The sequence below is a fragment of the Augochlora pura genome, chromosome 2 (genome assembly GCF_028453695.1).
Source record: "Augochlora pura isolate Apur16 chromosome 2, APUR_v2.2.1, whole genome shotgun sequence".
Lineage (NCBI taxonomy): Eukaryota > Metazoa > Arthropoda > Insecta > Hymenoptera > Halictidae > Augochlora > Augochlora pura.
This window is the reverse complement of record NC_135773.1, coordinates 24,844,336-24,861,456: the sequence shown is the minus strand read 5'-3', so window position 1 is coordinate 24,861,456 and position 17,121 is coordinate 24,844,336. Positions and strand designations below refer to the sequence as shown.

General features: G+C 40.6%; 1 protein-coding gene across 2 annotated transcripts in view; it reads right to left on the bottom strand.

Moving 5' to 3' along the window:
* The window catches only part of Pip (heparan sulfate 2-O-sulfotransferase pipe), a 50,557-nt gene that overhangs the window by 23,813 nt on the left and 9,623 nt on the right, over positions 1-17,121 (bottom strand). For both annotated transcript variants that reach the window (XM_078193961.1, XM_078193952.1), the window contains exon 2: positions 10,654-10,802. In XM_078193961.1, coding sequence (XP_078050087.1) covers positions 10,654-10,802 — 149 coding nt within the window. The remainder of the gene's footprint in view (positions 1-10,653; positions 10,803-17,121) is intronic.

Here is a 17,121-nt window from a genome sequence, read left to right as displayed (position 1 = left end):
GCTGCGTGGAAGCGACGAAAATAAATTTATTAAACACGAATTCGTGTGGTCAATTCTCCCGCGTACCTACAGCTCTATCACGTTATTTTCCATACCGATTCTAATAATTATAATTCTCGATAGAACCTATCGACGAACATTTTCGTTCGATCCAAATCGTTTGTTGCTATCGACGTAGGAAATCGTAATTTTTCATAACGACCCGCAGCAGTCGGTTATCGCAACTGGAAAAGCAGAACGTAATAAACGCGCCCGACTTGTTTAATCATCGCAATTCTCAGCGTATATACCGTTGCTCGATCTTCTAAATCCTTAGCATGACGATCTAATTCCGTGACTCCGCGAATGTCAGAACACAGATCAAGTTGCAAAGGATTGTATTAAATTAATTATAAAGGATTCGCCGTAATTAAGGTGCCGCACAACGACGAATATTAACGTCATAATTACCATTAGAATAAGAACGTGTAATACCGGGTTATTACTGGACGCTGTCGGCACTAAGCCTCCGCTAACACTCCCCGTGATCCAATTATTACAAAAATACCGTTTCATTAAAGTGATTGGGTAGTAGTAGAACTTCCGTCAGGCTCCTCGTGTCTTCCCATTTTCTATAAAGGTTTATCGATGTTCACAGAAGAAAGTGCGGTTAATGTTAACCAATGTTCGAGCGAGATCTTTATTTAATTGTTTGGAAGTTAATCCGTACGACCCGCGGTATAAAGGCGCCACATTTAAATCGATACAGTTTATTATAGATGGTATTCGAAACAATGGGTACTAATAGAGCGATCGTGCTTATACCGATATCCCATTCCCATTTAATGAACGTGCGAGAATTGCATCAAGTAAATGGCCGTGTGGCTGATCAAAGCGTACGCTAATCGACCGAGGTCTTTCGTACACCGCGGTATTAACACGTACGATTATGTTCGACGCGATACGCGCCAACAGTTGCATTATATACCGTGTAACTTTCTGATTAAGATGGGGAACTATGGTGCGGAAATAATGAAGAAAGTTTCAACGAGTAATTTCGTCTGTTATGCATATCTTTGCGGACAAAAATATGCGTACTTATCTATGCACGCTGTTACATATGCTGTCACTTTTCGATCTGTTTGGCGCTAATTTTCCGCTGCTGGAAATATTTAGGATTCGGAGAAATTCATTAGCGTTATTTACACGTGTTCTCCGGAGATACGAAATTACAAATTTCTTCGTCAACGTGTCACGGTAATCTGATATAATAAAGCCGAACAAGAAAATTCTATTACAGAAACCGCTTGTATTTTTTACCAGTTTTCAAGGTTGCTGACAATTTTGAACAGTGCCCTGACAATTCCATAAACCTCTGTAATATTTCCTATAATATTCGAGTTTAAGAAATATGTAAAGACAAAGTCGCCGCTCCGATGAATTTCAACAGAATACAAGATAATTGGCGCGTTTGTTTGAAATAAAACACCGGCGTCGAACGGTAAACGGTTTCCTTTCGTTCTAGAGCGGAGAACCACGGTCTATCACGATCTTGACCGTGAAATGTTCCCGCTACGTAGAGCGGAGGCGGTAGTGGTGTTACGAACTGGATCGATGCGTTCCAACGATATCGCAAAATAGAAAGTACTTGGAATTGCAAAGCGATCGCCGGCAGGCGGTTTCCGCGGCCGAGCGAACGACTGTCGTTTGTCGCGTCTTGCCCGCAGGAACATGGACCGTCATCCGTGATCTTGATACGTCGGCATCGAAAGAGAAAGAGAGAGGGGGTTAGGTGAGAGGGAGAGAGAGAGAGAGAGAGAGACCGGCCCGTCACCGTACTTACACTTTTTCGAATTGCTAACTCGCGATTGTCCGTTTCCGCGAGCTTCGTACCCACGATCGGTCTATGAACAATGCGGGAACCGCAGATTCTTATGGGTTTCGAGTTCGCGTTCCGACTTCCTCGTCCGGCTTCCAAGAGATCGATGCACGAAAACAAACGCGATTCTCCATTATTTCCAGCGGCCATAAAAACGTTAAGCTTCTGGCTACGGTTTCGCGAATTAAATGACTGTGGGAAGTATTTAGATCGATGGTGATAAGTTCTAAAATACTTTTATGAAAAGAGAAAAATTTGATTTAGAAAAGCGTTAACTTTGGTTTGGGACAAGGTGAATATAAAAAGTTGAACTTTCGATGTAAAATACGCGTCGATGATTCTTTATGTTAACCCCTTTGCGCTCGAAGCCATTTTAATTATAAAACTGAAGCAATTTTTCTGACGCGAAACGTTTGTTTTTTTTTTTGTTAGATTCGAAAGATCGCGATAAACATTTGATGTTCGCGATCAACGACGATTATACCGTTTCCGTTTCTGTTCACCATTATTTGTAGGACAACATAATTCTTGGCGTGTCTACACGGAATGCGCGACGTGACTTCCTCGTAGTCGAGTTAAAGATCGGGAATATTTTATGGGTGCCCGTTTCATGGGGGAACTATCGCAGGTATTTTACTTATACGAAACCGCGACAAAACGATGACAATCCCCATTCTTGCTCCGTTGCATATAATATTTTTTTATAATCATGCGATCAGCAATTTCAAGGTTGCCAATAATAATTAAAATTGATCGATGCTATTCCTTCAAACTACAGGCTCAAATAAAAAAGCTAAAATCTTTCTTTTCTCTGTTTTTCATTCATTCCAACCAATTACATTTTTCCATATTTTTGTCTGAACTAGCCAATACAGACTTACTGAGTATTGAAGAAAGAATAAGTATTTACTAAAGTAAGAGAGAGAAGAGTATTTACTGAGGTAGAATATTAATTGCAAGTTCGACCGTCTTCGATCTCTATGGTTTTTTTGTTTGGCGACGACTAGACGCTGCTTGGCTTTTGTTGGCCTCGTTGTCAACACACGTGTCGAAGGATATTTGTAATTAATTTCCGGGCTGCCTTATACGGCCGGGATTCGCGATAGAGAAGTGCCATGATCGGCAAAGGCTCGAAACAGCAGGGAAACGATGATTGTTGCTGCGAGAACAGCGGACAATTTCCGCGTTCGCCGACGCGATCGAGAACGGAACACCGTGGCACATCCTCGATCTCAATCCTGACCGTGAAAAGACCTCGGCGCGCATTCCGCGCGGACGTATTACGAGTTGTGGCGCGACGATAGGATCGGGGCGAACTACCGAAGGTGCGAACGTAACTTCGCCGAGAAGTGGAAAGCGTATCGTTAATCTTCTTCGATCCGTCGCACGTGAGAACTTGACTCGCGGCACTACTCCTCTTTTCCTCGTGTTTTATTTATTCGCCGCTCGTGCCATTAGATGGCGAGAGACGCTCATGGGAATTTAAACACCGTGACGTCCGAATCTATTGGTAACATATTTCCCAACACGTTGCCATACTTTGAGAGTCTAATTTTCTGATGGAAATGCTTTTATAAAATCCTATTCATTGATATTTAAATATTCAAGTACAAGCACACACACACAAACAGAGAGAGGTTAGTTCTCTTTGAAAGCTACCTCGACTCCTTTGGATTCGATTATAAACTAGAAAGTATCTTCGAAGATATCAAGTCGTATGCCGATTCCTTGAGTCATGATTTGTATCCCTGCATACGCTGCTTTCACGTACGAAGACCGAATAGGAAAATAGTCACGCGTCATATTACAGGATTGCAGGTTTCCCATGCAAATTCATATTTAGCTATCTAATCTTATACAGATTATAGTCGAAGAAAATTTTCTTTGATCAACCACAGGATTCTCAATCGTTTAAATCAAATAAAAAGATTATTGATCCGCACGTAGTTTCCATAGATGCTTCAAGGTGTTACTCTTTTGCTTTCTCTTAAACGCAACAATCGTCGCAGGTTCACATTCGTCTGCAAAAAAATGTATTAATTCATGTACGTGTACCGAAAAATGATTAGTTTAGGAGTCATTTCGTAATTTGAATCGTTGAACGACCCTTTGTCCAGTTACCCGCGCGTACAATAATTAATTGGTGGTTCGTCTCGTGTTTAATTATTGCTAAAACGTCATCGACTTGCAGATGCGTAGTTAAAATCAACGACTTCCTTATAGTCCCTGTTGTACTTAAGAGAATCGCAATTGTATATTGACTTGGAATGTGTCGCTAGTAGAAGCATTTTAGACGTTATCGCCGATGCCGCTTGCTTTCATCGACGTCGCGTTTAGGCTTCTTGGTCATTGCATTGTCTTCAAAAGCTACGCTCTCCTTACAACCCAACGCTCGCCTTACATTTACGATGTAAATGTTAATCCGTGAATAACAGCTTCTCCCGAAAGAAGAGTGGCGAGTTCCTTTTTCTTCCAAGATTGTCGGCGCTTCCTTTCACCCCGACACGACACCCGGCGATCTTCGCTCGCCGCGCGAGTGAAACGAACACGATCGAACTTTCATTTCCATTGAAGGCATCGGTTATTTGCTGCGAACGATTAATCCATTTCTCCTACCAGCTGAAATATTTCATTTCGTTTATTTTTCCACCGGCTTCGTCTTCCATCCAGACACGTTTCCTTTCACTCCGCGACCACCACCGCCAGCGCCAACAGGTTAATTCACCGGCCTCTCCTATTTTCTTAACTAGAGAGCGTCCGTGATTTCCTTTTTCTCGTCGGTGAACGTCTCATCGCCGCGTCTCGAACAGCGGGTTTCACGTCCGTGACGTACGGCTTGCGAATTTTCATTGCTTCTCTAATCACTGCAGAGAGAAAGAGAGGGGGGGAGAGCCCTACTTGCAGTGCTAGAAGTAACGCAGCTTCCACGGGATTCATCAAACTTAACAAACGTCTAACATTATTTATTTCTCTGTGCAACAAGGCGCATTTCTCCACAGGAATGTCATTGTAACGCGGTCGAATAAATACTTCGCCAGCGATTTCTATGGAATCCAATCATTTTTTCGGTGAAATCTCTAACACGTTTTGCATTTACAAGAAGGCATTTTGGCAGCAGGCGTTAATAGTTCGGAAACAGTGGAAATAAATCAACGCAGTTGCTTCAAAACCATTCAAACGTGGAAGAGGATAATAAAAATTACGCGCGGCATTCGATTGCTTTGATCGCGTGCTCGCGGGCGGTAAACTCGGTCAATCGTCGGTGTTCGAATCGAAAACACGAGCGGGTCGAGTAAAGTAAAGAGTGCAACGCTTATTCAATTTTTCTGAATAAAAGACATCAGGCTTCGCGTCCATCCTTTGTTTCCTGTTTACAGCGAACTGCTTTCCATGCAAAATATTATTTCACACTGGATTCACGGTCCCCTGATATCGGACAGTGAAAGTCTCCGTGCGCTCGCATTTATTATAACCTTCACCATCTTCCTTTCAGTCGTTAACTATAAACTCGAAGAACGTATATATGATTAATGTACCGCATTTCACATTTCCTCCGGTCTCCTTACTTAATTTTTCATTTCGTTTAAGTATTTTGAAAATGTTACTTGTATCGTCTCTATAATATGGTTCCTGAAAAAAGTTTCAGCTTTTATTTATTTATAATAGCGAGCGTGTGACTGGTTCGTTCGATCACTTTTCGAATGGGCATTGGAGAAACGATGAAAAAAATGCTCCGTTCAGTTAAACCCGTTTCGTACGTTCGAGATTACGATCGAGTAGATAGATTAAAATTTAATGTAAAGTTATGCAATCGTCGGGACGTCGGTTCCCACGGTGCAGGAAACGTTTTCCAAACTGGTCTGACGGCATTGGTATTCATCCCGAAGGAAGTGGAAATCGCGTTACGCGGCACGCGAATTCGCATTCATGGGAAACGGCTGGAAGCCGCTAGACGATGCTCGGAGGCTCGCCCGATATTCGGTAGATCGGTCTGGAAAAAATCGCGAGGAAATAATTTGTTTAATTACTTTAACGCGGGGACAAGCTGCAGCCGTCCAGCTAAGAAATGCACAGTTTAAGGTTAGAAATTACTTTTTCTAAGTTCTTCCGCGCCAGTGGCGCCGTTCCTCACGCGTCCGACCCTTAGCGGCGCGTACACGAAGCTTTCACATATTTTGAAAAAGTTTGAAAACCACTGATGCGTAACGCGAAGACTGATCATTGTGTATCATCGATTTCAATCAAGCCACGGATAATTGGTGAGAATTCGCCATTGTGATACGCGGAAATGTTTTCCTCAAACCGTGTATTTGTTCTCGGTTTCCTGACATTTATGAATGAAGTCGATTGTTCTGACTGGAAACGAAAGCGAGGCTAATAGCATGTTGCGTTAATTGGCGAATCGAAAGGCATAACCTTAGATTTTTCTAGACGAAACACTCGGAACAGTCGTATAATGTTAACATACCATCGAGTAGAATTACTCGATACGAGTGAGCAGAATCATAAATTTAACCACGGATCTCGATGTTACGTTCGGTTTTCATTGCCGCAATAATTTCATGCGAACAGACAAACTAGATTAAGGAAACGTAAGATGGGTGATAATTGACAACCGTAACGTTAATAACTGTGAAATCAAAATCTGATAAACGCATTACCAAGTACACGGTGCATGCTGCATATTATAAAATAAATTTGCAATGCTACGAGCTGAATGTGTTTATTGTATTAATAACAGATGCAGAACAGATACAGAGAACAATGGTGCTTTCAAGAATATATGAAAAATTAATTTCATAAATTTCTTCAGCCACGCTTGACGATCGAAATCGTTAAGAATCTAGACTTAAAGTGCCACCGTCGTAGTATTATTTGCTACAAAAAACTGATTTGTTGTCTATCTGCAGGAAAATATTCAATGGCGTCTCTAAGGCACCACTAGAAATAATAATGCTACGTTTCCAAATAATCTTTATCAAATTTACTTGTATTTAGAAAATTGTTAAGAGCTGTTTAACTGTTGCGCGAGTCTTAGAATTCAATTCTATTATGAATAAAATGTTTCAGATTATATTATAAAATGAAAACACTGTAAGTTTGAAGAAATATTTTTGATTTTCAGTTCAGATAGCTTCGACTGCGAGGGGTTAATTATTTATCTAGATTTTCGCGGTACTAGCAGAGTGAAAGAAACCAGCTAAGTAGCGACTATCGATGTCGTTCCATTTTTTAGATTGCACTCAATGAGAGTTATGCGCACTGGACCAACGGCGGCAAAGCGGAATGCTTCTTTCATTGACAATAAGTGGAACATCAGGATCGAGGTCAAGAGATACAGATTCTCGGAGCACAGCGACACGTACAACATTCCTTCCAGGCAAGCCCGGGGACCGTGCAACACAAATGTTTAACAATTTAGTGTCGTAACACAACTGTACTATGATTCGGGAGAAGCCACGCTAAAATTCTTCATACGATTCAAAAAATATATAATAAATAACGCTACCGACTAAACTTCTTACCTGTCCGATTACCCAAGTTCTTGCTCCATTGACATAAATTTCGATAAATAAACTGTGATTAATTTAATTATATTATAATACGCATGGAAATTCTCTTCAAGGGCGGATTAAAACGAGAATTCATTATCATATTTCCATCGTAGAACCTCCAATTATCGCTTATCTTCGCGAACTAAAGATCTGGTTCGTTGCAACGGACGCAGAGAACATTTCTAATTATACAAATATGTCGACGGTTCTTACCGTAATTGGAGATCGCTGGAAATATTAGTTTGGTGCATATGAAATTGTCGGATTTTTAAGCGAATATATAAAAATGCATATCTTTTCTAATTGATTTATTCAAAACAATATCAACTTCACATAATAAAGAACTTGTTTGAGAAAAAGAAAAATATTCATATGCACCAACCTAATACTAAGTTTAACCCGAAGCTATACGATGTACACGTATACGTATTATATTGTATGTATGCGATATAATATCTGTTCAGTCTTTTACCCGTCGTTATTATATCCCTTTCGACGCGTAGTATCTCAAAATGATGGTAATCAACAAATCTGATTTTAGTTATCCCCATTAGAATCTCCGCTCGCGCTTACTTCGCGCAGGAAACAGATTTAAATAATCTATCGATGCGATCTGGTCTGATCGAACATTTTTCTTCCTTACGATCGACAGCCGACTAATTTGCCGCAAAAGCTACCGTATCATAATTTAATAAATATCGATCGCAAGAGATCGCGCGTGCCATAAGACGTTTATAGTTTTCTACCCCTAGGAATAATAAAGAAGATAACTCGGCTACTTCAGAGTAGAATAACTTTTCATCTATTCGTTCAATTAAAAAAGAATCTATTTGAAATTGCTATCATTTGAAATGTGTCGATATTATTATTTGCAAACTTCAGGATTGAAAAAGACGATTTTGAACGAATTAATTGAAAAACTTGCGTGTTATTTTTATTTCAAATAAAATTTGGCTTAGCTGAGAATTCGGTTGTATGTTTTTGTGAGGTAAAGGGGTTGCAACGATCGAACCGGTTATAAAATGGATCGACGGTTGATTCGCAAGAATTAATTGGGGTATCCGAGAGGAACGCGTACCGCGATCCCGTTACGAGATGCTACCCACAGAAATGATAATAATCTAATGATACACATATACGCGAGCGGAGCAGACGCGAAAATGCATGCTCCTCTCTCGGCAGCCAGCGTGCACGCTTGGTACGTTCACTCTCACACCTTGACCTTCTTCAACCGGGAAGTCTGGTCCCCATTGGAGAACGTAGGACATGCTCGCGCGAGACCGCGTTCGTCTATGTCCGCGCTTGCGGCGCGCGTTTAAAAAGTTTCCGGTTTAAATCAAAGTAAAAGCGAAACCCGTGCACAAATTGGTAAATATTAGCCATGCAATTTTCGCCGGCTGCCCACACTACGCTCTTAATGATCGCAATTAAAGTCAACCTTCGAGGATCTCACGTTGCCAAGGACGGGGCAATGGCTTCCTCCAAGTCGAACAATTTCCTAGACCTTTTACAATTTCGTATATTCGCTTTAAACGAGTTGCTTTTGTAACAACGCAGATAATTAATCTCTTATCATTTGAGCGCTGTTGACTGAACCGAAAAACGACCACTACTTTCACGAATTTGTTGCTAAATTCGGAATTTAATTGCGGATCATCGTCGTAAGCGTTAGAGTTCATTTATTTACCATTCGCGCTGTGAATTCATCAAAACTTTATTTTATGTCTAGACATTTTGAAAATAAAGAGAACGTGTAACATTGGATCGAATGTAACGTGATCGTTTATATTTCTTGTATATTTCGAGTTCTATTCGTAGTGCAAGGGGCTAACAAGAATTTAAGATCGATGAAGTAAGATTTAGAAGAATAAATTTTAATTCTGCAATCTCAATGACATTAACTAAATTTCTTTGATTTTTTCGGTATACTTTTGATTAACAGTCGATTTGTTAAGAGAAAGCTGTAACATCTGACAATAAGTCTAAGAGGATCGAGGCAGCTGGTGCAATTTGATGCAACTAAATAAACGATTTCCTCATTGGTATGTCCAAATTCGGAGAAATTCTGAAACAGCGCCAGGTGATAGTCGCATGCGATAACGCATGGTCACGTTTGGCAAAAACAAGCACGGAAGTCATATATTTCTTAGACTGGCAACTTCTCTCTCTCTCTCTCTCTCTCTCTCTCTCTCATGCGGCCTGCTTGTCAGGTCTAGCTCCTTTAGATTATCACGAGTTCAAGGCCAGCAAACCTGTTGCTATGTGTTCCAGCAAGATTTGGCATCCGAGGTCTAATTAGGAACGCGGGATACAACGTAATTAGCCAGAAAGCTCGTTTCTATGACTTTTTGCGGTGCGCACGGTGCCATGGATGCTCGAAGGAAAGTATTAAACGTGGTTCTAATGATTTACAAGAAGAAGAAGAAGATCTGTCGCCGATGAATTCGCTGGTTATCGAGGAATTCCAATCGAAGCAATGCATCACACGATTTGTCATGGACCATAGGCGTCTGCATCCCGAATAGGAAAGTTGTCGTGCCACAAGCAATTCGTGACACGCGAGACATTCAAATTCTTTGACAAGTTTCTCTATTTTCTCTGTAATAGTTGAGCGGACAACTATCAGATCGTTAAAACTCGATACAGTCGTGCGAACTCGTTTGCGAACTCGGGGAATCGTGAGAAATCGTGAACCAGAGAAAGCTATATAATGTGAAATAACATCTAAAATAGCTTAAAAAACTATTTGTCAAATGCCGAGGTAGCGATGACTTTACGTGTTTACGTTGAAATTGAATTACTAAAATAAAGAGCAAGCGAAATATCAAAGGAGATTAATAATATTGTTACTGTTAAAAGAGAAAATCGAATGTTATCTAACACCTGTTAATTGCTGTAGAAAACTTTTATTTTGCACATGATTTTAGTGATCGATACTGTGATTGTCATGTTACGGTGTTGGTTCGTGTACCGATCGGAGAAATTGCAAGATGTCTTCTTTAATGTCTATTTCTCCTAAAAATCGTGACAAAACGATTGTTCAACGTAACGGATTACTCTAAAATTCACCGGTAACGAGATGGTAAGAAGTTGATTTGAAATCTCTCCCACGTACAGGCCTTGACATCTTTGGCATAATAATAACGACACGACGCAAGTTTGTATTATATGCCAAGACTTTTGTTGCATAGGAAAATATGTAAATTATACAGAGTGGGAGGATACGAGCGTAAAACTTACCGAACGAGAGTTGATTCGCCGACGGCATCTCATCTTCGCTGGGCTGAAGGCGGACTTCCATTTTCCGTAAACGAGAATGTAGTTCTCGTGTGTGCAGGAAAAGGAACAGGGTGCTCGAAATCGCGATCAATGCGATCAGTTCGATTGTTCTGAAAAAGAAATCCGGCATTAGGCGTTTTCCTATAATATTATCAATTCTGTAACGATAATCTGTTATAACCGCGTTAAAAGCAGTGTGAAACTAAATATATAAAATGATTTTAAAAGACCATTTAAAAAGTATGTATACCGCGTGAAACAAAACCGAGTGTATAAGACATATATGTCACGAAAGATAATACACGTGCCTGTATACATATCGCGAAATATTCCGTCCAAAGCAATAAATCATAATATTTGAAAGTTTATGCAACTACACCGTACGCATAGTTTTAGTCGACATTTTTTGTAAGTGGGAAATTTTTAAGTGACCGATTTAGCACATAAAGTACCACGAAAAGTGTGGATCGTCTGCTATCTTCCAATGTGTCATCTTTCTAATAACTTTTTACACTTGAAAATGAATTCTATATGTCAAAAAACAGAAACTACATTATCTTCTGAAATTCAAAGTTTTCTTACTTAACTTTTTCATACAATATTGCAAATCGTCTCACAGTTATATACAAAAATTCGTTAAATTGATATACCAAAGAACTTCAACGGTTCTGTATACAGGGTGTCCCAAGAAAGATTAACGAACTGGAAATAGGTAATACCTAAGGTAATTTCAAGCAACCTTTTACCTTTACAAGAATCTTCTCTGGGACATCGCTAACAAATTATTAGCAGAAAACACTGACCAATGAGAGACAAGCGTAGGATAACGCGAGGTTACCAACTGATCAAAGTTTGAATTATCGTCACTCAGTTAAAAAAAACCGCACAATAATGAAAATTAGCGTGTTTTGTAGAGCAAAGTCTCCTCTTTAGTTTGTCCTAGTCGTTTATTAACTTGACGCTGCGGGAGCAGCCGAAACGTTCGGAAAGCCAGGAGGCCAAAATCGGCCCGAAAAATCCGATTTAAATAGGCTGTAATTTCTATATTCATTTTCAAAATGCTGTAACTTTTTTTCAAAAAATGGTAATACCATGGGGCTTAGCAGGTTTTAAAGGGTAAAGTCTCTACTTTAATATGTACCAACTGATTTTTACAATAGACCTGAGAAATATTGAAAAATATTGAAAATCGTGGGAGAAGCGATGCCTCTTGGACTCGAAATATTCTTAAACTTTGAACTATCGTACTCTGTTATATTGGGACACCCTATGTGGCCAAAGTACTACTGAGAATAGTTAATAACGAAAATGACGTCTTTATCTCTGCCAACGTCCACATGTCTAGCTGGTTTGACGATTACGTACTCGTATTCTCTTTACATGCGCGGGTTGCTTGAATGTTGAATGAGTTGCAGAAACCGTCCCTTCAATTTTCCAATCTGTATTCCTAATCTCTCTCTCTCTCTCTCTCTCTCTTTCTCTCTCTCTCTCTCTCTCTCTCTCTCTCTCTCACTGTCATGTCAAGGTACTTGTTTCTATAGAGTTATCATTTTCATCGGTTACCGCTGCGCAACTACCTTTGGAGTCACGTACTTCCAGCAACGTTAAAGATTTTAATGTTCAACAATAATGGCTAACGAGATTTCATTGCAGACAATGCATCCTCATCTTCTACGTTCTTCTTTTGTATTAGAAAGGTGGCTTTTTCACTTGGTCAACAAGAAATTTAATTATAAAACTTTTCTCGCTTCCATTGTATCTTATAACCTGAGACTTCTATCGAAGATGTAAGAATAAATACAATAAAATGTGCAACGAATGCAGGTTTTACATTTTCCATTATGTTTCACGTTCGAAATACTTTGTCTTCATTTTCTACCATACCGTTCCTTTCAATGTTTGACAAAGAACAGTGTATTCCGATGACAAATGGTCAAATGTACGACAAACCAAGCTGAAGTAATGGCACCTAAAATACAAGATAAATATTTTGTAATATATCTTAATAATGCAAGAATATATACTTTTGAATTTATTCGTAGAATGATTCCTTAAATTCGTAATTTTCATTTCGCACGGCTTTCTCCCATCGCTCAGTCTTTCTTTCGTCTCCCATTCTGTTTCTCGACAAAAATTATTAAGCCCAGACACAAAAGCTTTTGCATACGCCTAGTAAATCCTACGTTCACGATATACTTAATGCCTATCTTCTCTCTAATACTTTTCTCTTTTACGTGTCGCTTTAATTTACTCGTTAGTTGTAGCGTTAACGAGCGTGAGCAGCCGTTGAAACAGACTCCCGTGAGAACAACGCGTTTCTATTTTCGAAACTAAAGTGTCACGGTCACAACTCGACCGTCATGTGGGTTGTCAACGCGGGAAGAAACAGGGCATGGCAGGCAGCGCGACGGCGTCTCGTAACTGATCGTCCTGTTTACGAAGGAGCTTCGCGTGCGACCTCGTTCCATCGCGAGGAAGCGCGAGGAGGTCCCACAGGCGACGAAAGGACGAGCGTGGATCTCGTCTTCGAGAGAACAGATGCGAACTCGCTTCGAGACGACACGGAGTCGTGGAACTAGCGGCAATCCTAACAATGCGTTGCGGCGCTGACCATACTGGCAGTATCGTCAGCGCGGTGAATCCGTGGTTTCCTCGGAGCGAGTTACGCGGTTTATGACTTTATGGGACGAGCAATTAAGATTTATCTGAATTTACGGCACGGAGAAAGAAGAACCCAATCATCCGTGAGCACCAACATGACGCAAGTGTCTCGCAATTTCGATATTTATCAATTAATGTTCCTCCGGGCTTACAAAGAATACCCGGGGTTATTTAACAATAATTCAACTAACTAAGCCGATTAAAAATAAAATCTCGTTACTAGACGTAACGTCTATGGCGTACATGCTATAGCGTTTTTTCAAATTCACGGACGTCGAGATGCGTAACACACTGTTGACATTCTTCTGGGGTACGATGACCGTTGCGCGAAATAGTGTCTACGAAAACCGGAAATTCCAGTAAACGATTTCTTATGTTACACACCTGTAATGCGTCGAAACCGGGTCTCGGGGAATAGATCCTTTTTTCTATGGAACAGAGTTCCCGCAATGTGTTATTATTTCCGTTCAGTAGTTGCGCAATGAAAATACGCAAATCACTATGATTCTTCACTTTGCTATCATTTTGAACACTTCGCGAGTACACAGTGCTGCATGCCTTACAGTCATGGACAAAAGTGCAGAAGACCAGAATTATCCGAACCTACAGTATCAGAATTATTTATCGCCGAAATTTGTTTCAGACGTAATCGTTTCAATCTGAAGCAATCCATATGTAAAAGCGAACAAAGTTGTAATCTGTCTGCAATCTTGTTTGTAGAAATACGTGGAAGGTGTCGTCGATAAGAGTTAATACTGATGCGAATTTATTATTATATATTACGATAGGTACCTAAATTTTAATTATCATAAATATTATCGTGTTAGTCTATAATTGAAATCAACTAACTTGTTACTAGTTTGTGATTGAATTAACCATCGATGCGAATTTATGTAAATTCAAAAGTAATTATACCGATGAACATTGAATGATTATAAACGTGTATTAAAGTGTCTCGCGACTCCCACTATCTACAGTAAGTGCTCCGCGCCGAAAGTGGCAACCACAGGGAGTAAGATTGCGACGAGAGCCAGTAGGCGTAGCCCACGCGTCCTTGTGCTGCCTGCCGATTAATTCCGAGCCCTGGTCTACAGTCCGACTCCCTTGAGAGTTAACATATTCGTTTCTTCTGGAAGCCGATTCTATTTAATAAACACAAGTCAGTCACGCCCGCTCAAAAAAGTAAGTACATCCACTGTAGAATATTCAACGTACATCACACTCATTACGAATAGTTAACAATCAATATTATTTATACATATTTACCATTTCTATTAATTTCTCGTAATAATCTTCTATTAACAGTTTAGTTTAAACTGTTGGCGTCCGATCGCCTGCTTTTATCTCCGACTGTGAAACGGAGATGTCAAAACAATTTCCGTTACCGCTAAAGCAGCGAACAAAAAGTGGTTGTCGTAAGGAATTTATTTGGTTCAAGTGTATGCATCCGGCGATGACAAAAAATAATCGCCCGCAGTGGCAGTCTTGACCGTTATTCAGAGGTTACTAATAGGTATTTGCATATTAATCACCGTTTTTGTGAGCCAACGTTATCGAACTCCAGAGAGCAAAATTAATTCCCACCAGTTTCCTTGCCTATATAAAAGTGTTGCGTTTCGATACAAGCATGCGCGTTATATACGCGCGTGTATGTTTACAAACGGTACATCGTGCGTTTAATTTCCTAAATTTCCGTATATAATTTATGTTTAAAAACAATCGTGAATAGAGTAATTCGTGAATGTCAATGATGTCACGGGGAAGCTTCTATTGTTGCTTAGTAAAATCGTGGAAACTACGATCGTTGGCAAACTTCTTTTTATCCGTGGTATCCTGAAATCGCTGAACAAAACGGAACAGAACAATTTCGGGGACAAAGCGAGGATCAACCGGAGACTTAATTGCTATTGTATCTGGAAACAGTTGACGCTAGAAGCGCGCGGGTGGCCGCCAGACAATTAGCAATTTCCGAGCAATTCCGACCACGGTGAGCACTAATTGTGGAAACAGTTAGATTTTTACATAACGCGTTATGATTTCTGCTACGTACCGAACCCATGCACGAGTACTCGCTAGCTATTACAACATTCATTAACACTATTTTAATCCAGCGATGTCAAAAGGCATTTTTCAAATATTACAGATTACTTAATCTTTAACAAATACGCGTCGACATGTGAATAAATGTTGTTGTAATGACAAACGTTACCAATCATTCTCGCTCGGAGCATCTCGTCCGACGTTAAACGAGACACGAGGAAGCGATTGTACAGACCAGCTCTTCTCTATTTGCATGATCAGTCGTTGCAACAAAGCTGGAGGAGAATGAGGAATGTGCCGCATTGTGAGCATATTTACATCATGTTCCATGCTGTCAACGTTCGCTGGGCATACACGCACGCGACCGTGTTCTTCATTTATGCGGCGATGCGATCTTTCGATTTCTTTCAGCTTATTAACCCTAGAACGCATGAGGCTTGAGCAGTCTCCCGGAAGCCAAAAACAAGTCGGTGGCTTCCTTGAAACCATACTACCTTTACACGCTCGTCCAACGCGATATAAACGCGAAATATTATTCCCCAAGAAGAATTTCATATTGTTCTTATAGAAAATGTTATACGAATTCTTTCTACTAGTCGTAGAAAAATAAAAATTGATCTGGTAGAGTAAAATGTGACAATGTAAGTAAAGGAATTCAATCGTATAACATCAAGAAACGTAAAAGAAAAATCCAAAGTCAATCATTTTGACCGATTTAGTAGTTCTGGTGTTAAATCGTGTATTTTATAACAGCGTTTTATTTAAACGGGACATGAAAGAAATTCATACAGGATCAATAATTGCAAGTTTAATAGTAAAAGCTATCGAAAACGTTATCTTTACTCCTTGCACGTGGTATCTACCGTGCGATCTGAAGTACTATGGCTGTGTTGCAGGGAGACGACCGCCTACACAAAAGCAAATATGATCGTCGAAAGCGTGCTCCATCGAGCATGTCGAAAGTACTCTCTCCCTATAAAGACCGGTCGCAGCGGCGGCCATCAATTAACGTAAACACGAGTCTTCGCGAAGAAACTTATTCCGTCCCCTGAGAAACCATTTCCCGATGGGCAGGTCCCCCATTGACAATCGCAATGGAACGACGCTTGGTGCGATGCTATGCCGCGATGTGCGACGCGCCGCCACGGGAGAAATGAACGCGCGTGTCCCGATAAAAGAAAACGAGAAACGAACGGTATCGGTCGCGAGTCGCGAGTCGCGAGTAAGCGAGTCGTGAGACGGCAGTGTCAACGACACGTGAACGGGGAAACCGTAAAGTTACGGAGAGGAACGCGTCTCCTCTCGAAACCCATGCCCGTGCGCACGTAGCGCACGAAGGGATGATATCATCATAAATAACGAGGCACCCGGTGCGTCTGGGAACACGATTTCACCGAACGGTACGCCCGCATTATTCCGTTCACATCAAATTTCATCGATGTTAAATAAACGTGCGCGCGAATCTCAACCATTTGACGGACCGCGTATCTCGTTTTCAAGTTTATCACGATTATCACCTGCCGCTCCGCGTTCTGCGAATGCTATTGTGCCAGGCTGCTATCAGTGTATCCGGAACGAGGGACAGCTATACCTGTTGCTACGAGCTACAAAGTATCTTCTCTCAATTTTTCGGCTAATGGAAGAACTTCGGTCTCAAAGAGTTTGTTGTCGTCCGCTAACGCGGTCGCGTAGGCGCACAAAAAAGTGAAATTTTTCACACACACACGT